We start from the raw sequence: 22,567 nt of genomic DNA on the forward strand, positions 1-22,567 counted from the left end.
AAAAATAGGGTTTTCATTTATTTAACCGAAAAAATTATATTTACAAAAGTAATAAATGTTGAGCTCATAAAAGCGGTCAAAGAAACGAAACTAAACTCAGGTGAAAAGAACTGCGAATACCACAAACCAAACAACTGCCCAAACAAACATAAATGACAGACAGGGTTATATATAATGGCTGATCAGACCACTACGACACAACAGGGGTAACTAAACAAAACACAATCATAAACCACAAAAACGATGCAGTACAGTCTAGTTTATTAATAAACTAAACACCAAAGAAGAAAATCAAAACCTACTAAACCCTAAACTCGCATATTTAATTAAGTACAAAAGCTTTTTTAATGAAAGAAAATACACATTCTCCCAATTCAGCAGGAAGTGGTGGTGCAGTCAAATCATCCCTCTTGTATTTAACTGCTTAAAACCCTGCCCACCACCTTTTGTCTGGCAACTCTCAGGGATCATGGCAGGTAAGAAACAGGTAAAACAAATGTAGTCAAAAATCAAACAAAGTAATGAACTGGTATGCATACATAAGTAAACTAAATGTGTGCGCTTACAAATAGAACAAATGTACTTAAACCAATCAATAAACTTATTGGAAACCAAAGTGTGTTATTGTGTTCAAATGGAGAAATAAAAATACACATGAGTTACCGACACTAGGGTGTGGCCATGGGTTTGGCCATCACAGTGTGCAAGCTGTGTATTTGTACGATATTATTAGAGATAAAGTATCTGAATTTCAGGAGTGGGACCACGCCTCCAAACACGCTCCTTCTGCTTGTTATCGATGTGTGATCTCCCAGTTCTATAAGTTGTTTGTTCTTGTTTTTCGTGCCCCACTCTTCCTCCCCTTTTCACTTCTTTACTTCTATGTATTGCATGGGGATCTGGCAGGCCCGGGAGCCGCCACCAGTCCCTTTTGAGGCCTTCCCCAAACCGCAGCTCAATTCATGTTTAAGCCATTAAAACGCTGTCAAACCTAAATGAGGACGTGGGCCCAGCAAGTGAACACTACATTACATTCATTTAGCCAATTCAACAAACCAGTTTAATATTGTGCAAATTATTACATTCAAATACTGACTCCACTATTTCGAAACGCAGTGCATTAGTGTGCCTTTTGGTCAAAACTGCAAATGAAGAGAAAGATTGCTGCAGATTGCATCAGTGCTTCGGTTTCTCAAACGTATTCAATTACCGTCTCCCTTATTCATCAACTATTTGCACAATAAAAGTGTAATGAATTTTTCTTTGTCCTGGACATGTAATGAAAGGTTGTGTATTGCTCGATAAAGTCTTCAGCATCCTCATCCAATAACAAATATGACTAATAATTTGTTTGTTTCCTCTCAATGACCAACTACCCTTTGTATGCAGTCAGTTGGGCTTTTATTGAAGCATGCCTCATATTCTCAGACAAGAAGAAGTGACTGCAGATGCCTTCTGGCTAATGGAGTCATTTAGTGGAGAATGGTGGATTGTGTATAGTACTTCTGAGCTTCCATGCTGAGGCTTGCTGGAGAGGACTAGACAGCGAGTAACATTACAGGGTGTAATTACTTCAAGCACCATTAGGAACGCAATAACGTCTGTGCTTTGCAGAAAAGCCCAGTCCAGCATGCTCACTAAATGTGTTTGTGCTTGTGCAGCTTGCTTTATGTGTGTCTGCACAAACAGGTCCTCCTATTCAAGTGATTAGCAAGTAATGAGTAGATTGCTCCAGCAACAGATTCCCTGTTTGCTAACAAAGTGCCAGCTGAGGTAATGACTTGTCACTACAAAGCACTCTGCAATGGCCCGCTGGCAGAGGCCAAAGTGCCACTGTGGATTCAGCAGGAAGGACTCTGTCCACTCTTTAGTTCATAACCCAACTTCACAAGTTACTTTGAAAAGAAATTTGTGAACTCCCCCAGTTAGTGAAAGGAACAAAATTGGCTGGAGTTACCAAAAGAATAAAAGATTCTTCCTGAAACTGATGCTGCACAGACAGCATCAGACAGAGCAAAACTAAAGTGCCCAAAACAGTCTGTATATAGAAGGAAACAAAACACTGAACTTGAATTTTATTACTTGCGGATCAGTCGTGTCACAACCCAAGCAGCTCCATCATGTTAGCATAGCGGGTGAATCATTCCTCTCGATACAGTTTTGGCAGACAAGTCACATTTGAAATTGATTTATTATATAACTACAGGTGGATGTTGGGTGATGGAGGGGCTAAGACAGTAGACAGCGATGCAGGGTTGTGTGTTTAGTATATGACATAAGGACAGATAGGGATGTTAGTGTAGATGACCAGCTCGACTTTTTTGCCTGAAATGTCTTGGAGGCTTCATGCCATTTTTCAGTGAGACTTTTGGGTCTGTAAAAAGTTCAGTGCGGGGAACCATTTTTATTCAGTCTATTTAAAAATGTAACTCTTTCAGACTGAGCTTGTACTTGAAGCACCGACAGTATAAAATACGGATGTAGCCACAGTAAAGTCTTCCATTGCTTTTGGACTCTAAATTTTGAAGCCTCAACATTAATCTTTTGTCTTTTAATGTTAGTTTTTTGGAGCCAGAAGCTACCATATTTAGAGAGAGCTAAATTGGAATGCTAAATTATTAGCTAATTGCTAGGTTAGCTAAATTATTAGCTAACAAGCTTGGTTAGCAAGCTGCCTTCTTTAACTGTAGTGGTGTAAGCAATAGCTTTGTCCCAGTTCTGGTATTAATTTTTCACAAAATCATGGAAAATTAAATTCAAGTATTGACCAGCATATAAAGTAAATGCTTTAAAAGCAAGTGGGGGCGCCAGTTTAGCTCACTGGGATGAGCAGGCCCGCTCTCAGCCATACGGCCCTGGTTCAAATCTGACGCGCAGCCCTTTGCCGCATGTCTTCCCCGCTCTCTCTTCCTCTGCTTTCCTGTCACTCTTAACTGCATCTATCAAAACAAAGCCAGAATTGTTTTAATTTACTTAAAGTAAGAAGGTAAAAGTAGCTATTTTTGTGCAAAGCTAACTGAACCGTAAAATAATATCAGTAGATGGGTTTACAAACTTTATTCCATTCTAATTATACTCAGCTGGAATCTGAGGAAAAAGTAGGAAAATGAAAAATATATATGTATTTTCTGTTGCCCACATTGTAGAGGGTGATTTTAACTCTAAACAGGAAAATGTGCAGTACAACCCCCCCCCAAAAAAAAAACAAAAACAAAAAACAGACAGCCTGCAGACACGTAACACAAGAGTTAAAATGGGATTCAGCTAAAATTGCGGCTAAAATTGGTTGTAATGGCTCAGTGTGAGGAAATGAATCATAACTCACAATAATTTCTATTTTGAGAGCCTCAGTAGATTTTCTTAGTGTACAGGCTGTGATCAGCTGACCTGCTGCTCTTTGTGGATGTATACAACTTAATTCAACCAGATGTGAGCAGATGTTTCACACTCTTTATGCTGTCTTTATGAAGGTGGAATCCAGTCAGTGGATCTCAGCATCATCAGCTAAAATTCATATGAATCTCTGCTACGCTTGATGTAACCTTACTGTGACCATGAAACCACAGCCACTGTGCACCAGTCACACATGGTTCTTTACTTTAAATCCATCACAGAACAGCAAACTAACGTATTTATCCTGCACTAACCTGCAGAGGTTTTTCATGCAACCTTTAAATAACAAAGTGAGTCTACCTCAGCTTGCAGCTTGTTTCACAATATGAAAAAACATAATGTCACATACAGACCCAATATTTGATGTAAGCTTTCAATTTCCAGTTTATCAAACACCACTGAGCAGTACTTACCTTTAAATCTAACCTCTCTTCTTCCTCTCCTTTCCTGTCTTTCTTACCTTTCTCCATCTCTCTCTGAAGTTAGCGCTCTTTCTTTTCTCTCCCTGTCAAATACAGCAGCTGGACTTTCAGCTAGCAACACACTGAGCCACAAACTGCACACCATCAGTTTGTGTGTTTGCTGATGTTTGTTGAGCTGATAGAAATGTCGAATTTAAAATGACCTGATATTTAAAAAAAAGTCCCTCGCTTTATGTTCGCTCTTCTTCTGTAAGGCTAGCTAGATGCTGAAGTACCGCAACTTATGGACACCTGCAATCATTCTGGCTTTGTTTTTTTAGTTATTTAACTAATTGAGATAAAACCCAGTACTTAATGTTGTTTCTCAGCTGTTTCACTTGAGCTGTTCACCAGTTTTGGAAAAAGTTATTCACCACTGCCACTGTGCAATGAATCTTAAGATAGGGTAGGTAGGTTAGATAATGCATTTCTAGCAATACCGTTGCAAGCTGAGGAATCTTAACAACAAAGCACCCACACAGAGATTGAGCTTGCTGTTCTACCCCAAACAGATAGGGAGCGCTCTTTAATAAACACTTCAGCTATACTACACTGTATACAATAACTGTCGGTGAATTTATACTGCAGCGTGGGGATCCTATCCACAAAGGGCAAAACTGTTCTTTGTACAAAGCTGTAAATCTGCTTTCTTTAATGCCATAAAGCTGGACATTTCTACATGGGCGCTTGCTTTTGGAGCCAGCCTCACGTGGACCTTTGTTCGGGTGCTGGCTGGGCCTCCTAGAAATTTTAAAGTAATTTACCCTTTATTACCAGAAATGTAGTTTTGTATGCTGATCATGTATAACATCAGTTATTGTGTGAAAATGACCAAACTACTATTCAGCAGGACCGAAGCTAAATGTACTGCATATCAGTGGTCCCCAACCTTTTTTGCGCCACGGGCCGGTTTATGTCTGACAATATTTTCACAGACCAGCCTTTAAGGTGTCGTGGATAAATACAACAAAATAAAACCAGGAGCGGTACCAAAAAAAAGAAGATTTATTAATAACACACGTGAAAAGACCCAAGGAAAACGATTAAAAAAAAAAAAATCCAGATAAAAACCCTAAAACCCATAAATTTCACACCCGAGCCTCAACTCTCGCGGCCCAGTACCAAATGACTCATGGACCGGTACCAGTCTGTGGCTGGTGGGTTGGGGACCGCTGCTGTATATGGCAGGAAGAATCTTTATATTCTCACTGTGCTCAACCCGTCTGTTGGCACTAACAGGAAAACTCTGTGTTAGAATGAGATGTTTTGCTTTCATGTTTATTTCAATTAGACTTTGTCGCTGATTATTTTTCTAATACCGTAATTAACCTTTTTGAGCAATTACCAGTTTTTAAAATATTTTTTCTGTTCCCAGACAATGTTTTCCATTATAAAACAATTAGCCGTGGTAAGGTCACATACTGACAGCAGCAATAGAGTCAGACTCAGGAGCGGCTTTCTTGTTGGTTTGTCTTCCTTTCATCATATTTTGCCATACTGACATGTTTATGAGACAGGAAGCTGGGTACTGGTGATATTTATGGGAGTAATAACAACATGATAACAGCTATTTAATGACAGTTGAAATGGGTGTCATTAGTTTTCAATTGCCTAATTTTCTCTATCAGTTAAGTAGTAGAGGCAGTTTTTTTCTTTTTTTGACATGTTATGTTTAATATGATCCATTTTTTATATGACTATAGCCTGACAAGAGACAAAGCAAGGATTGTGATAAAGCCTCAAAAAGAAACAGAATCATTTCCATCTTTGTAAATGCTGTAGTTACTACAAAATACAGGAAACTGTCCTCATGTTCAAATGAAAACTCAACTCACTTAAAAAAAAAACTCAAAAAAAGTTTTTCCTCTCCTCAAAAGAAGGAATGCATTGTGGAGTAAATTACATATCACGGCATTGCTTTGAGAGGATTATTACAATTTGCAGGATTAAAAAGATGCTTGGTGTGTGGCCTTGTTAATTGCTGTAATAATGCTGATTCAAGGACCTCTCACTTTGAGTGGTGGCTTTTACTCAGAATTTACATAATGAGGACGAATGGCTTGCTGCATAGCTAATAAAAGATAAGCTGAACTTTTTGAGCTTTTTCTTGTCGCTGCTAAAATTGCAGATACAAGAGTCACGAGAAATTAGTGATCTAAAAAAGAAAAACAAAGAATGAGTCCAGCCATCATGGTAGGCTGCTCGTCACAGCTGTTTAATCAGCGGGAAGTTTTCCACTCCATTACTCACTATGTTCTTTTTTTTCAGATGTTACGTTTGTGTAATAACCACTCACTTATGTAATCTGCTTCACCTGCATTTAATTCCTGATGAACTGTAGTGTTAGGATGGAGGTGGATTAATGCCAATGGCAGCTTTTTACAATTACTCTCTAAATTCCCATATGGAAAAGAAATAGAAAAACCTTATAAAAGACTTGCATCAGATGTGGCCTACTTCATATAGTAAATCATATAAGGCTTATATGATTTACTCATGAAAGTGGCCACTTTCATATATTGTTTTAGTAAGTATCCAAAACATACAAGTTTCATTTATATAATTTTTCTAGGGATCTTATATCTGTTTTCATTCTTGTATGCTTTTCATACAAGTTTCACACAAGACAGATACAAACTTTATAAGATTTATATATATCTTTTCCATATGGGTTGTAACGCAAATATCTATATTTTCTACTTACATTTTCAAAACGGAATTTTTACTTTAGGTTTAGCGCATTTCAGGAGTGTTATTTCACATCCCTGCACACCTTCAAATATCAAACTGATTTGAACCTAAGTGGAGGGAACACAAAGAAGTTTCTAGTTGTGCGTCACTGGTGCTTACTATACACAAATACATGAAAGAGGCAGAGTGTACAAACTGTGTGCAGTCAGCCAAACAGTGTTTTAATTAGCTAAAAGTACAGGGATTTCACTGCATCTTCCAGGGAGAGAAAAGAATGCAAGGTAACTGTTAGAAAGATGTATGAAAAGGATGTCAGGAGAGAAGGAAGAGACATCAGCTTTGAATGTTTGCTCATTTGATAAACTGGAAATTCAAAGCTTGGTGAAGTTATCCCCTCTGTAATGCATTCTGTTGGTGCAGAGCAGCTGTGGCGTTCATGGTCACGTCACGGTAAGCAGACATCAAATTTAATTTAAGCTGATTGGATTTATTCAATAAATTCCAACTTTATAACAGAGTTATCCTGTCTGGAGGTGGGAAATGAGCCATGATACTTTATGTAATATCTGCTTTTATCTTGTTGAATTAAGTTCCCCCACTTCCCAAATCCCAGTTTAACCCCCAACTAAACACATTTTTTGTTTAGGTGTGGAGAAAAAGTCACTCATTTATAATACAGGAAACATGTGTTATGTGTTCTATGAATTCATTCAAATTAAAACTTTGTTGAAATAAAGTTTGTATTCTTCTGTATTAATATTACTCTATAATTATTACTTTATAAAAATCTTATAATTACATTTTTATAATAATGTGATACGAGGTTCGGTAAGCTTAGGGGAAAAAAATAGCTGGTAAATGTCCTCCAAAGGGCTAATTTTTACTTTTACACCTTTACTTGGGTAAAGAAGTTAAATCAGGAGTTTAACTTTTGCCAGAGTATTTCTTAACACAAATTTTTGTGCTTTACTTAAATCAGCAGTCCCCAACCTTTTTTTGCGCCACGGACCGGTTTATGTCAGACAATATTTTCACAGACCGGCCTTTAAGGTGTCGTGGATAAATACAACAAAATAAAACCAGTACCGGTACCCAAAAAAAGAAGATTTATTAATAACACAGGGGAAAAGACCCAGGGAAACCAAGTTAACGATAAAAAAGTAACAATAAAAACCCTGAAAACCATAAATTTCACACCCAAGCCTCAACTCTTGTGGCCCAGTACCAAACGACTCACGGACCGGTACCAGTCCGTGGCCCGGGGGTTGGGGACCGTTGACTTAAATGACCCATAAAGCATTGGTAAGTATTGAATATGAAATGTTACTTCCCTACCTTTTTTGTAGAGTAAAAAGGTCAAATTGGATTGGAATGGTCAAATTGTCCTTTATCACATAAACAGATTTGTTTTAAATAATGAAATAAAATGTAGTCTTCAGCTTAAAGGTATACCCTCTAACGTGGGTGACTGCATCAGTGAGATGAAATGTGGAAGGAAAGGCCTGGTTGTGTGTTGGTGTGCATGTTTGTGTGTGGGTCAGAGACACAGAGTGAGAGATAAGAGGCCGGTAGTGGCTCCTGACTGAGAAGATGGACTGTTATGGCCTCATTGATCTAGATCTCTCACAGGGAGCTCATTCCAATCAATATAGAGAGAAGTGGGGAACGGTGCTGCTGCTGTTTTGGACCACCGCCCCTGCAGTATCTGCTCCGTCTGTCCTTCTAACTCTTTTTCTCACTCACGCCGCTTTCATACCACCCACCTAATTCTCCTCAGGCTATCACACAAGCAAATATTTCCGCTTTTGTTTGTCTCTTGTTAGACGACCTGCTGTGAGGAGATTTTTTTTAATCAAGATTTTGATGCTGTATTTATTACTGTGACAGAACCTTTAGTGGAGGTCGCACTGCCTGCCACCGCATCACCTTTTCTGCTTCCCTTGATCACATAACAGTTTGCATTGGCACACTGGATGTTCCTGTTGTGTGCATAAGAAACAAAGACAAAGGTTGCAAAAAAAGTATTTATATATGTTTTAAGATGCAGAAATCTGTCATACTTGGACAAATAGGTTGAAAAGGGCTCTATTAAAGGGAATAGTCTTGATGTAGGCCCAAAGCATCCTTTTTAGGTGGCCCGAGGCAGGGGATGAAAGAAAAGACGTAAGCATGTGCTTTTCTGTTCCCTTTTGTGCCACTATAAGTGTGAATCTTTATGTGGCGGGAGAAAAAGGGAGACTTGTTGATGCAAGGGTGGGCGTGGATGTGTGTGTGAAGGTGAGAGAGGCACAGAGTGTGAATGAGAGCACTGGGGGAGGTGTTTTAGGGGGCCACTTTGGGTAAGGACACTGCTGAAAATTGAGGAGAGTCGACTGCCTTTTATGTGCGTGTGCATTTGTTGTGTGGCAGAGAGGGTGTTTATGCGGCTGTTTTGTCTCACCTTGCGTCTCAGGTGGGATGCGGGAATGAGAGAGTGGCTCACGGTGGGCTGCGGACAAGCAGATAGAGAATAAATCAATAAGGAAGTAGCAAAGCAAGAAAATGAGGGAAGAAAGACGGGAGGAGGGAAAACAATTTGGTTGTCACTGCGGAAAAGACAGGCTGGAAAATCCGTCTCGTCTCAGTGCCATGCTAGCTCTTGTATTAGAGTAATGTACAATCATTTTGAAGCCAGCCTGTCAGATAGTCACATTCCACAATACCTGCTTAGACGAGCAGCTTGGCAAAGTAACATTTTGGCAGAGGTGTTAGCAGGAGATAACTTTTAAAATTTCATGGATGAAAGGAACACAAGTAACACTGGTGACCTTTTAGTTTTCCCATGTGGAAGTTGTACCGCCAAGACTGCACCGCAGTACACCACACTGCAGTCTTTTACACTCTGGCTTTCTGCTCTCTAGTGACAAATCAGCAAGGTTTTGGATGTAATCCTGCACACAAACCCTGGAAATTTACATGGACTTGAATAACAGTGTGAAAACTTCAGGGACCATACTTGTAACTTTTTTATTGTATAAAAAAAGTTAATAAGCTAATATTTTTGAACACTTGAACACAGACAAATGAATTTCCTCTAAGTTAGACAGTTTGTTTTATGTCATTTTGAGTGCAGTTTCAGAAGAGATACTGTCAGAAATGGCACCTACTGACAGTAAGAAAAAAAATCCTTCATTTCTTTAGATTTTGCTTCCTTACAAGACTTTCTAGTCATGTTTTAAAGTAGTCTTCAGCAATATTTCTCCAGGCTTCCTGAAAGTTTTCTTTGGATATTGGCTACTTTTTCCACACATTTTTGGTCCAGTCCTTGTAGCTGACCATTTTCAGAGGAATATTTTTGGTAAGCCACTTGTTCAGGGATTAAAAAGGGAGCTAACTCAAGGAATGAACCAGTGCTGCGTCTACACTTTGCAAAGAACCAGTTTTAAATTGTATCTTTAGGCGATTTTATTACTAGCAGTCTGTCGCAAAAACACATTTGTTTGACTGTCTTTGCTTGAATCTATGAAAAATGCCAAATCATGTTGACAGGCATAAAATTGTTACTGTGCACCAACGATGTGATTCCTATTAGCCAATTGCCTGGGACTTTTCAGTGTCAGGTGCAGTGTGGTCTTAAAAAATTTGAGGAAACTGGACAAGCAGAGGAAAAAAGTGACAAGTGTTAGGCCCCCAAAATAATATCTAGAGCAGATGAACAGTATCTGCAAGTCATAAGAAGCCATAAGAAGAAGGGGAAAATGCAGCAAAGGACATGAGAGATGCATCTGGACCTTCCCTTAATCAATCTGCTGTTCACTGAAGCCTCAGCAGAAATGGTCCCGGTTGAAGGGTGGCAGTCAAGAAGATTTTTTTTAAGGAAGGGAAACGGAGAAAGGTGTGTGGTAGATGAAAAGGCAGGGCACAACCAAACAAGAAGCTTTGAATGTCCTTCAAGAAGCCCAGAGAACTATTCCTGAAGACTACTTAGAGACATGACAAGATTGCCTAAGACAGCTAAGGCTATCTGTGTTGAAGAATAAAGTTCGTTTTACCAATTATTGACTTTCAGACTTATTAGAATTGCAAAAACTCTTTTTACATTTAAATAGTGTTTTGCATGTTCCTATAAATCGCTGCACCCATTTCCCATTTTCCAAGCAAAGTATAAAGAAATGAGGGGTGGCTTGAAACTTTTGCACAGTAGTAGTTACCATGTTGCTCCATTTTGGTAATCACCAAATTAGAAGGGGTTAATTGATTATCAGAGCTTTAATTTAAAAGGGGCTTTATCCCATTAAGATGTGTTTACTTTTAACTTTTTTAATTTAACTTTAAAACTTTAGCCAAAAGTTGTTTTTTGTGCCCTGGTGTGAGTTTTAGGTCGACAAGAAGAAAACCCTGATAATGTCAATGGGATTGGAGTCGGCATTATAAAATCAATGATGGAATTTGAAAGCTTTGTTTACTCGTCATGGAGGGTTTCACCAAAGACAATAACAATTTGTATCATGGGAAGTGGTGCCTTTAAAGCTTGACAGATATAGGGAACTAAAGGTCACATCTCATATCTCAGCCACTGCCATACCAATATAGCTTCTTTATCCAACTGTTGTGAGTACTTTGTAAGCACAGTAGTAAACTGTATATCCCTCCAGAGTCCATATAATATCTACTTTACTTTGTGCTGTTTCACACCATTAAAATAACTGCTGATTGGCACAAGCACCTTCGACCTTTGGTGTAGCACATTCAGCCGGTGCACGGCCTGAATAGTTTTAAAAAGCAGCAAACTAGGGCCCAATACGGATAAATCCATTACATGTGGAGAAAAGAAAAAAATCAGCAGGTGTTTTGTTTGACTCTGAAGTAATTTGTAGTTAAGAAATACTACTGTAGAGGTACTTTTGATCTGTCAATAAGTAATTGGTGTTGCACATCAACGTAATAATACATTTTTTCTATTGCTACAACCTGTTTTACCTGAGACAAGTTGATTTGTGGACTTGCATTCATATCCAGGGTGAGAAATTTTAACTGACATTACTTTCCAAATTTAGATTTCCATACTTGCCTATCTCGGTGTCAAAAAAGAAACAAGATCCAGTCTGTGGGCAAAATGAGCACAGCTTGAAATACCACTCCATCTCAGCAGAGACCTTTGATGTCTGATGTTCTTTAATGAAACATCTCACTCACATCACAGCACCCTATTAAATCCCACTCATACAGGGAGACAGGTAAAGAGTGAGAGTAAGAAAGCCAGATCAGGAGACCGCTGACCTTTGTGTGCATGCGTGGGAGAGAGTGTGTCTTTAAGAAGTAGAAAAAGAAGGGAATAAAACACCACTGGCATCAGACACGCCATGAGTTCAAGCCAGAAAAAAAATCTGATTTCAAAACCACTTTATTGCAGGTCTTCGTTATATAAAACATATCTAGTTACATCACAGCTTGTTTTGTGTACAGTGTGTACTAAAGTATGAAGAGTCAAAATTAAATTAACTTTATATTTTGATTTAGTTTACATCTTTATCATACACTAGTGGGTTCCACTAAAAAAACAGTTTCAGTGCCTGCAGACAGTAATGCACACAGTGCAATAGTCTGATAAACAGCCGTCACTTAACTGGACCCATGAAAAGAAGGCATCTAAGCAAGGCAATAGAAAGAAGCCCTAATGTGATAACATACAATAGCACATATCCCAGTAAGTGCACAGTGGTGGTTTTATCCCAATAAAATTCCCAGACAAAGTTACAAAAACCCTTTTTTTAAAACTACATTTAATAGTTTAACCAACAAGTAACCAGTAATGTGTGATGTTACCATCTCTTTGCTTTTAGTTGTGAGCACTTGAGCAGCCAGCTGCATAGAGCCAACATGAAAGAGCGCTTGTTCTCACATCAACTACTTTATAACTGTTGGAAAGTATCATCATTTATGGTTTTACAAGGTTTTGCTCTGTTTCAAAGTCTTGCGCTTGACTCTCTCTTTGCATAAAGAGCGTTTAAGTTTCTACGTGACATCAGCAGCTAAGATGGCGAGCTAATTCATTTAAAGATAGAGAGCGTTAACCTTTGACTCTGGATATGACAGTTAATCAAAATACAATTGTAAGCGCACAGAAATTGGACCAAACACCAGGAAAAGCATTGGTGGAAAAATGTAAATAAAGGTTTAAAAAGTTTAACTTGGATTTAACTTCCATGGCTTGTTACCTTTTTAGATTCCCATCACAAAATTAAAAGGGATTTAATTTTGTTTCATATTATCTTTCTGAAATTATACTGTATGAACATTACATACACAAAATAATGCTCGTTAATGAAGAATAACGTTAAATCAAGCTTTTTAAAAGCTAAAATATTGTGTTGTATGTGTTTTAAGATGTCTGACAGAAAAAAGGTAGTGATTATTGCATTACTTACATTTGTGCGTTTGGTCATCTATAAAAATTTCTCACAAGACATCCTGCACATATTTCTCTGTGGTCTACCATATTGGACATGATACATCCACCAATCTCTGAGTAAAAAGTTTAGCGTATAGTTGCTATAGTTTGTAACTGGTTGCAAAGAGGGCAACCAAGAGCTTTTTAGCTGTGATTTTCTTTGGTTGCAAGCCTGTACTTTTCATGAAGGATGCCAGCTTTTTTTTAATAAATATTAACTCACTGCTAGCCAAGTGGCAAAACTCGCAAAAGTGCAAAGCAAACCAGAAACAAAATATTTGCCTTCATAGTAAAAGTGCCTCAGTGCTACAGCAAACACACTTAATTAAGTGCAGATTTTCTTTACAAGGTCAACAGCTTCAATTTCGGTTCGTATCATACTTTTAACGGCCTTACTACCGCTTGGAGAGTAGTTGGCAAACTTGCATAATCCATGCAAATTACCGGTGAACGAGGCAATCTTCTACCTATCAAAGCACTGCTAAGGAGGTTTTGTCCAGCTGGTCAGGGATTACATATCTTCCCTAGTGACTGGTGGTTTCCAGGGAGTCACTGACTGATCTCTAGGTCTGTGTGACTAAGGCTTTATTCACTTGACCCTATGTTGTAACCATAATTGTCACACATCCAAAATGGGGGACAAACGAACATCACACTGTTAGTGATCATGTGTCTGCAAAAACCTCAGTAACAACTCCAATCTGAAGCATCTCAACTATGGTGAGACACCATCTGTAAAATGGCAGCTATGAGCCCCTAAGTAATAAAATAAAAATTATCATCATCACTGGCATCTTCACACACACACGCACGCACGAATCCCGAAGGACCTGCAGAAAACCCACTTTTACTTTAATCACATATACATGGACCCTCATGTATTATTACCATACACACAGTTTTATATAATCACTGTAAAAATAAAAGCTTCTTATTTGCTGGCGACCGTTCTCCTGTGATATCAAGACCAGCTTGACCTCAAACAAAAAAAAAAAAAAGAAAGAAAAAAAAGGAAAAAGCTGAATAAGACCAATTTCAAAGCAAAGCAATACATTATCTCTAATGATGTTAACAATGGATAATTTTAGTTAATCCCAGGTGATGATTAAACTGTTGGTAGTTTAGCCAGAGACGAGCAGAACTCAGAGCCACAGGTGCAGCGCAGCAGTGCTCAGACACACCAAATCACTTAGCAACCACTTTGCCTTATCACCCAGCAGTCACCGGGGTCCTGTTAGTGTATTAGCAGGGTACTCAGTTCTTTTCATTAGTGCCCCTGGCTCATATCTGCTTCCACCTGGGTCACAGATGAAATGATTTTTTCCCCTTTTCCCCCTAAAAGGAGAGATTTGGTTTTTTGCTACTTTTTTCTCTACTCTTTTCAGTTTATCAATGTAACTTCACAGGGATTATTCTTCATCCTTCTTACAAAGCTGCATCTCCTTGGCTCTCTGTCCATGCTGTGTAGGGAGAAATCCCATTTATATTCTCCTTCATGGCAGGGTAAAGACCTTCTGGGATAGTTAAGTCCAGTTTCATCTGTTTGTGCGTGTGTCTGTGTGTGTGGACTCCCCTGCTTCAGATCCTTTGAGCTTAGACATCTTAATTTTCCAAAAAGTACAAATACAAAACCTGACATTTTGGGTTTCAATGTGGCAGCAGTAGGCACATCATATCTCTGCTTACTTCAAGCTCTATGAGGCAATTTTGTACCTGAAAAGCCTCAAATGTCAAAGGGAAAATGACTCGTTGACTTGAAAACATGTGATGAAACTTTTCCTTGGATTTAAATGTTCTATCCTCTTAATGGGATGCTGAAGTGCTTTTTAGCTTTGCATTTTTCAAATAACACCTTTAAATTTCATTTCCTTTGTTTTTTTGCATGGATAGGAGGCAAGGAGACATCAGCATTTAGGATTTAAACTGATATGACGAATGCGTTTTTCCAGGAAACTTTGCTAAGTTCAACTAAGTTGTTTTTGAACAGCTAAATGTCCTCTTCAGCTCTCAATCCACTAACTAGTCTGTGGTTGGCTCCAAGGCACTGAGGGTACACAGGTCGTCCGACACACACTGCTGCTGCTGCTGCTGTTCCTCAATACCACGGGCAAACAGCCTGATCAACTGGCACTGGACACTGCAGAGATAAAGACACACACAAAATGCACCATTTAGCCTGAATAACAAACCATCAACTTAATGACTATGTTCTTTTCTGTGAGACTTTACTGCCCATGTGGCCGCAGAAGCAACGGAACGGCACCCCTGTGTAAGGACTCGACACGCAAACTTGAAAGAGACAGTCTGAGACGCAGACACCTTTAAAGTGCCGCCTATAACAGATGGCGTATATGCACAGAAAAAAAGCTGTAAAATGGCCAGTGTGTTGTACAGTCTTAATTACTACCTGTGCCTTTTTCTCCTAAATGATACCTATATTTATGTCAGAACACCTGCTGTTTTCTTGGAGACGTAAGCAGCAGTTAATATAATTGTTTATCTCTAGATTCTATTTATACATGAAATGAAAACACAAAATCAAGCAGAGGCATCTTCAGGTTGTAATTACATAAAAAGGTACCTTAGCTTGTTTTTAAGTATTTGTCTTTATCACAGTTGTGCCTTCAGTTTAACTTTTGCTAAAGATGTACTTCCTACATCGCACTCTTTTTTTCCCCCTCCAACTTTCCTTCCGTCGCACCCGGGCTATTACCATTTATTATCCAAGCAGCACTCTGGCTGGCTCACTCCAAGAACGATTAGTGGCGAGGAAGAGGCAATAAAAGGACGGACTTCTGCTTTAATTAAAGGGGAGTAGCCTTTTAACATGGGGAGGGCCGTTAAATTAGCAACATTACAGCGCCATGCATCATTGGCGAAGTACAATGGAGCATGAAATAAATGATGCGTCAAGCGGTGCCACGCCGGCTGTATAGAGATCTGATAGTGGGGAAAGCTGAAGTGTGGACAGGGCCAGAATAATGAGGGGGGCTAATTCCATTGAGGTGCCAAGATTGTACAGCGGGGAACAGTGAAAGACTCTCCTGACCAGAAACTATTGGAAACTAGTGGTGCTAATGGCACTGCTGCTCTCGCTTCTGTCTCGCCACACAGGAGGACATCTTTATCACCAGCCCTTCTTTTATATTGACAATTTAGCTACACACAGAGTATTGTCGTTGTTAGATCTTTAAATCCTCTACGTGTTTTTTCCTGCTTTTTCTTTACAAATTCAAGTTTTCTAATATAACTCCTTAGCATCTAGCACACCACTCGAATCCTCTTTCGTTTTTAGCCAAATAGTAAAACTGTAGATTTGGGCATTATAGCTTCTTTGCTAAAAACCCTTCCTTTTGCCTGTACCTCTAACTCTAGATGGGTCACTGATAGATATTAAAAGTTTGGATAGCTTGTAGCCAAGCTAGCCTTGCCATGCGAACATGTTATCAGCCTAATAAGGCTTCGGTCACTTAGGCCAGCGGGCCATGGACCGGTACTGGTCCGCGAGTCGTTTGGTACCGGGCCACGAGAGTTGATGCTCAGGTGTGAAATTTATGGTTTTCAGGGTTTTTTCGTTATTTTTGATCATTTTTATCGTTAACTCAGTTTCCCTGGGTCTTTTCCCTTGTGCTATGAATACATTTTCTTTCTTTTGGTACCGGTACTGGTTTTATTTTGTTATATTTATCCGCAACTCCTTAAAGGCCAGCTCGTGAAAATATTGTGGCGCAAAAAAGGTTGGGGGCCGCTGACTTAAGCCTGGAGCCCAGTTGGTAAGTCCCTGGCAATCTCCGCTAACTAGGTAAAAATGTGCATTCCCCAACCAGTTTTCTACTTGTCGAGTAGTTTGGTATCTTCCATGTTAACTAAAGTGACTGCAGCAAACTCCAGAAACCACTTGCAAACAGTTGAGGAAAACTCTCCCGACTGATGGTTGCCAACTGGTCTCCATGCCTGTGTGACTAGAACCTAAGGTCCATGTTCAGCATCCTAAAACTCAGTCCACTTAAGCAGTCATCACTTTGTCAGCGGCAGCTGCTCTTTAGAGGACATTTTAGGATCTCGTTAGATAGGTAACCCTTTTGTATATTGCCCACCCTGTAATATGCCAGTCTAAGGTATTCTTTGCTTGCACTGTTAGACACTTCTAGGTCTCTGGTCATCAGTCTGCTGACCTGTTCTGGCATGTAACCATGCTAATGTTTAACAATTCTCACTAAAAACACAGTTATCTAAGGCTGATCTGAATGTCTCGATCTTTGATGGCTAAAATCCAGGATTCACCGAAGTCATTGGGATCAAGGAACATGCATGTCTGAACAGCTTTTCACAGCCATCTACCCAGTACCTTTAGGTGTTTCAAAGCCATAAACGACCAAGGCGAAAAGGCAAAGTCACGGTCACCCAAGTCCACAGGCTTTTTTCTATGATTTCAGTTTAGATCAAAGCAGCGGCTAAAAGTTGTACATCTGAGTTTTACTTCAGTGCACTGTGAATACAGAGTTGTCAGGCACACAGAACATAATCTGTTTCTACTTACGCTTTAAGACATAATACTCAGGAACATTTGGGGCAATTTAAGCCAAGATTACAGCTTAATACCCAAAAGGAAAGTCTTTACCACAAATATCCAGCCATGATGATGCAATAGGTATGAGCCCTGCACGTATTTCAATACTTCTTCCATTATACTGCTCCTACAATATTATGTGCTTCAATTCAGAACCATTTGCCAGTCGCCATCTATGCTGAGTGATCCAGGCCCGTCTTTACCGCTCCGCCGCACAGAGTTCAATTTTAGTGACAAGCTTCATAAGACTGTAAAAAGAAGTTATCGCAGTTTGCTCCTCTTTACCAGGCAAAGTAGAGTTTAAAAGCATTAAAATGTCTAATATATGAGCAAAACATTCATCACAACTTATAAATAAAAATGCATTTTATTGTTTTTCCAGTGTTGGTTTCCCCAAGTTTGAGAGATTTCTTTTCTTTTTTCATTTTTTTTAAGCACCTTAGTGTATTCCAGGCAATTTCACATGTTCACTGCAGTCACCAAACGTTTCTATAAATCACCCAGAGGATCTTATACGAGTATGCAAATATGCATCTAAGTAGACCATGTAACTGTACCGAAAGTCTTCCTTTTGGGGTTTAACCCCTTACCACAGAGGTTTCTTTGGTCCGGATATTCCCAGGTATTTAACCCCTAGTGGGATTTTCCCCTTGGAGGTGGTCCTCAGAGTTACTGACCCACCTTGTAATCATTTGAGTCTCGGAAGGGGTGTCAACATTATAGGTGCCACCTATAACGCTGCCCTGAGAGTCTGAGATTAAGACTACCATGACCTGGATGACATCATTCCTCACCTGAGCCAAATGCAGTATTTCTACAAGTCAGACCTTGGTTGAATCTCTTATGATGCCTCGTAGTGTACGTCGCACAATTGTCTGTGCAGTCACACATGATTCTGTTGTCATTTACCTGACTTGAATGGCAACCTCAGGCAGGATCTCCCCATCGCAGCTCCAGCTGCCAAGGGGAGTGCTGTAGCCAGTCTTTGTTGCAGGCTCGCTCAGGTCTTCCAGTGAAACCAGTATGTGGCGCTCTGGCTCGAAGCGAAACTTCCTCACCCGGTGGACCTCTACAAAAGGGTGGTCAAACTGGGGGAGAAAAGCAGAGACACATGAGAAATGATGAAAGGGGAGAAGACGGACAGATAAGATGGATAAAGGAACAGATGTTCTCACAGATGCTGCAGATGTTATGCTCCCGGATCACCTGAAAAGGTTTCAAAGTGAGCAGCTTGAGAGCCGACACAAGAGCTCATCTTTGTTTTAGTGCTCGACTAAATCAACGTTTCTTCATTCAGAGTCACAAGGAAATAAGACATACTGAACAGTGAGGATGGAAAACAGCATTTTAGAAAAGAATTTCTAATTAGAATTTCCTCATAATAAGTGTCTCCACCAGATTTTGAACTACAGCTCATTACATAATGTATAAATGCTTGTCTAACAACAATAAATGAATGATTAACCCTTGATTATGGGGAACGGAGCCTTCAGTCGCTCTGCTCCTTGGCTCTGGAAATCTCTTCCTCCAGCAATAAGAAATATAAACTCTCTTCCCGCATTTAAGTCACAGCTTAAAACACATCTGTTCAAACTGGCTTATTCACTTTAGTGCTGATTTTATCTGTTGTCAAGTTCTGTTTTGCAATTTTAACTTATTTTATGTATTTTATGACTATTGCTCCTTTTATTAATTTTGTTCTTTTGTAAGGTGACCTTGGGTTTTTGAAAGGCGCCCTCAAATAATATGTATTATTATTATTATTATTATTAAAGTTTCACAGAGCAAGCACATCTACTATCACATGTCCCATTTTTCCTAACACATGATAACATTATAGCCATAATGATTTACTGACATTTTATTGGAAGTTAAAAAACAATGGCATGAACAATCTTAAACTGTTTTACTACACAACCATCTGTAACCATAACAACTGTTAAACACTGTTCTCACTGTTACAGTACATTATAAAAAAATCCTCATAACTCCTGTCTACAGTGATCAAAATTTATTCAACATTCATTAACAGAACACTAAACAGACAAAGAAATGCTTATGACGCATTCGCCTGGTCGTTCAAAGAGGTTGTAGAGACCTTGCATATGTGGGGCATCCACACTTTTCCCCACATTCACTGCAGCTCAGGTGCTGTTATAATATTATGGATGTGCCAATCATGCGTATGATCGTCGTTTTAATCTCAGTTTGCTCAAAATAACGGACAGTTTAGTCACATTGCAGGTTCTTGTGCTTGCAGGCACACCTCTTGTAGCGGTAAGGCATCTTCTGACCTCTGCATGACCTCATTTTGTGCACCATATTTCCCCAGTCATACAGGAAGCTGTTTGCACTTCACTGACTGTTAGATTTGTGTTATGCTGTCATTTTTCCCCGCCTGCTCATTTCTTTATGCGTACTATAAGACACACGCTCCCTGTCATTCTTCATTTCCATTTGCTGTGCAAATGTACAAACCATTCATATGCAACACAAACCCCAGGAAACAATGCCGCTGTTGTGTTGTACATTATCATTGTCATTATTATTAAATCCTTTATTTGAACAGTCTCACTGATATTGCAATCAAAAACTGCACTTTATGAGTGATCACAAATTAAGAACAACGTTGAAATATCCCAGAGACTGCTTTGTTTTCCTCAATTATAGCGAAGTATTTAAATCCAGTTTTTTCAAGTTCGGCATGAATAACATGTACAGCTCAAGTTAAAGTGTCCTGTGACCCGATATTCTAAGCACCGTCTTTAAATTTGATTAAGGAGCAGAGGCAAGTGGGCAGTCTTTGCAGCAGGGCCTTGTAAATAAACATGATAGAGAGGACCCCCCCCCCACACACTTTTCCATACACGATGCCACAGCGAGTAAGAAAAGAATCGCCTGTAATAAATCGTGATGGACTGTGACACACAGAATCGAGGCTTCCAGGTGGATAAGAAGCATGCATATAAACAATATCACCGTAATCAAGTGCAGACAAAACAGTGGATTGTACACTGACCTTACGACCTGCGAATGAGAAACAGGATTCGTTTCTGTACAAAAACCCATGAAAGGCCCTTTATGCTGTTTCACTTTTCTAAAATACCCCTGTGATCTTTCAAAGCCCAGCAGGTGCCCATCACTGCAGGAACCCAGGCAAGTGTGGTAGTGGGAACGCAGACGGGTCCCATGACTTTGTCAAGGTCCTCGCTGATCTCTGTCAACACTGCCCGATAAAATATACACAGACATTTTTACTGATGTCAGAACAGGTCAAACAATATGTAAGGGTTAACTGGCGGGCATTTATGCTAATTAAATCTACTGGAAAACCAAAACCTCTTGTTTCCTGAAGATTTCTCAAACTGATGGATCCATCAGGAGAAACTTGGAGTTCATCATCTAGTTCAACATGCATACTGGAGGAGCTGGGGATCAAACCACTGACATTCTGATTGGTAGGTGCCCCATTCAGGGCAGGGATAGCTCAGTAGGTAGAGTGGTGGCCCCATGATTGGAAGATCGGGGGTTCAAATCCACTGAACGGCTACCCTGAGGTACCCCTGAGTAAGATACCGTCCCTACACACTGCTCCCCGGGCGCCCAATTGCTGCCCACTGCTTCACTGAGTGAATGGGTTAAATGCAGAGAGGAATTTCCCCACGGGGACCAATAAAGTATACATTATTATTATTCTAACACCTGAGCCACAGCCCCATCCAGTGATCAGAGAATCCCATTTTCCTGAAAAATTACACTTAAATTTAGTTTACAGGCTCCTTGTGTGTAGAGTAAATATTGTATTTTTCCTGCTGTCTTCTTACGGAACGTCCTTATATCAACATGTGGGCCTTTTTTCCTTCTTTTTCCAGTGACAGATGTAAACAGGCAAAAGGGAGAGATGCGGGTCAGATAACATGCAAGTGCATGAAAACTGTGTGAACACTGGAGGAGTGAAGGAAAAGAAAAAAGAAAGATGAAAAGAAATTATTTTGTCAAAAATCCCCTTTCATTTCCGTCAGTGTTGCAGAAAGCGCACAGACAGAGCTGAACCTATTTTCTTAAACTTCACAGGGTGCCACTTTCTCTCTAAACTCCTCTCTGTTTTGTCTTGCTTTCTTTCTGTACCTTCCTCCCCTCTCTTTCTGACCCTCTCTCATCCTGAAAGTGGAGTGAAAGCCATTTATTTCACATCAGACCCGCTTTATGACTGCAGCCGCTTTGCATTCATGCTGGATGGTCTGCCTAAAAGGCTTTCTGACAAGGCCATGAATACGCTTAGTGGCTTCTCACTCCTTGTTTCTCTCTGCTTGGCTGGACAGTGATGCTGATATTAGCTGAACTCTGACGCAAAGTCCCGATCACCCTACTCATACTCGTCTCCTGTTCTGTGCCGCAAGTAAAGCGGCAAAGACAGCCTAGAGATGCAGCATGTCATCATTTTTCGTTGCCATTATCACATTCAGACATCTGCGATTCCTGGACGGTGGTTAACGAGACTTCTTTTCTTTTCCTTACACAGCTGTGACAAGTGAGTGTGTAATATAAAACAAGCTTTAAACAGCAATGCTAGCTTATCGAGCTCAAATAGCCAGGGCTAACATGCTAATATTTAGAAGGAATAATTTCCAGCTTCATGTAGGATCTTTAATTTAGTTTTACTGTCATTTGCTGTGAAATGATGAAAAAGAACACATGTATATTACTAAAATATCTCTGAAACATAATTCTATGTCAGCGTCTACTTACTATGATGATCGTAGCATGTGTGTGTGTGTGTGTGTGTGTGTGTGTATATGGACCTGTATGTACCCGTACCTCCTTAACAGACGGGCAAACAAACTAACCCCCCAGAAAAAATGTGCAAACTCCATCACACACACAGCAGTTATTAATGTCTCTATGTTTTTAAAATTTCCCTTATGTGCCATTCAATGTGTGTTGCCCGTATGCAACACACTCGAATTTAGTTCGAGTTATCATTAAACACAGAATTTAAAACATTCTGTGTAATCATGTAAA

The 22,567-nt window shown here is 39.6% G+C and overlaps 1 protein-coding gene across 1 annotated transcript in view; it reads right to left on the reverse strand.

Annotated features, from left to right (window-relative positions):
- Positions 1-10,875: 10,875 nt before the first annotated feature.
- The window catches only part of cerk (ceramide kinase), a 50,772-nt gene continuing 39,080 nt past the window's right edge, over positions 10,876-22,567 (reverse strand). Inside the window, exons 12-13 of the mRNA XM_084910206.1 lie at positions 18,455-18,633; positions 10,876-15,112 (exon numbers count right to left, since the gene is read on the reverse strand). Of these exons, the coding sequence (XP_084766332.1) occupies positions 14,995-15,112; positions 18,455-18,633 (297 nt within the window). The 3' untranslated portion in view covers positions 10,876-14,994. The remainder of the gene's footprint in view (positions 15,113-18,454; positions 18,634-22,567) is intronic.

Source organism: Perissodus microlepis, chromosome 17, assembly GCF_051167445.1.
Source record: "Perissodus microlepis isolate ML-2025 ecotype Zambia chromosome 17, ASM5116744v1, whole genome shotgun sequence".
Lineage (NCBI taxonomy): Eukaryota > Metazoa > Chordata > Actinopteri > Cichliformes > Cichlidae > Perissodus > Perissodus microlepis.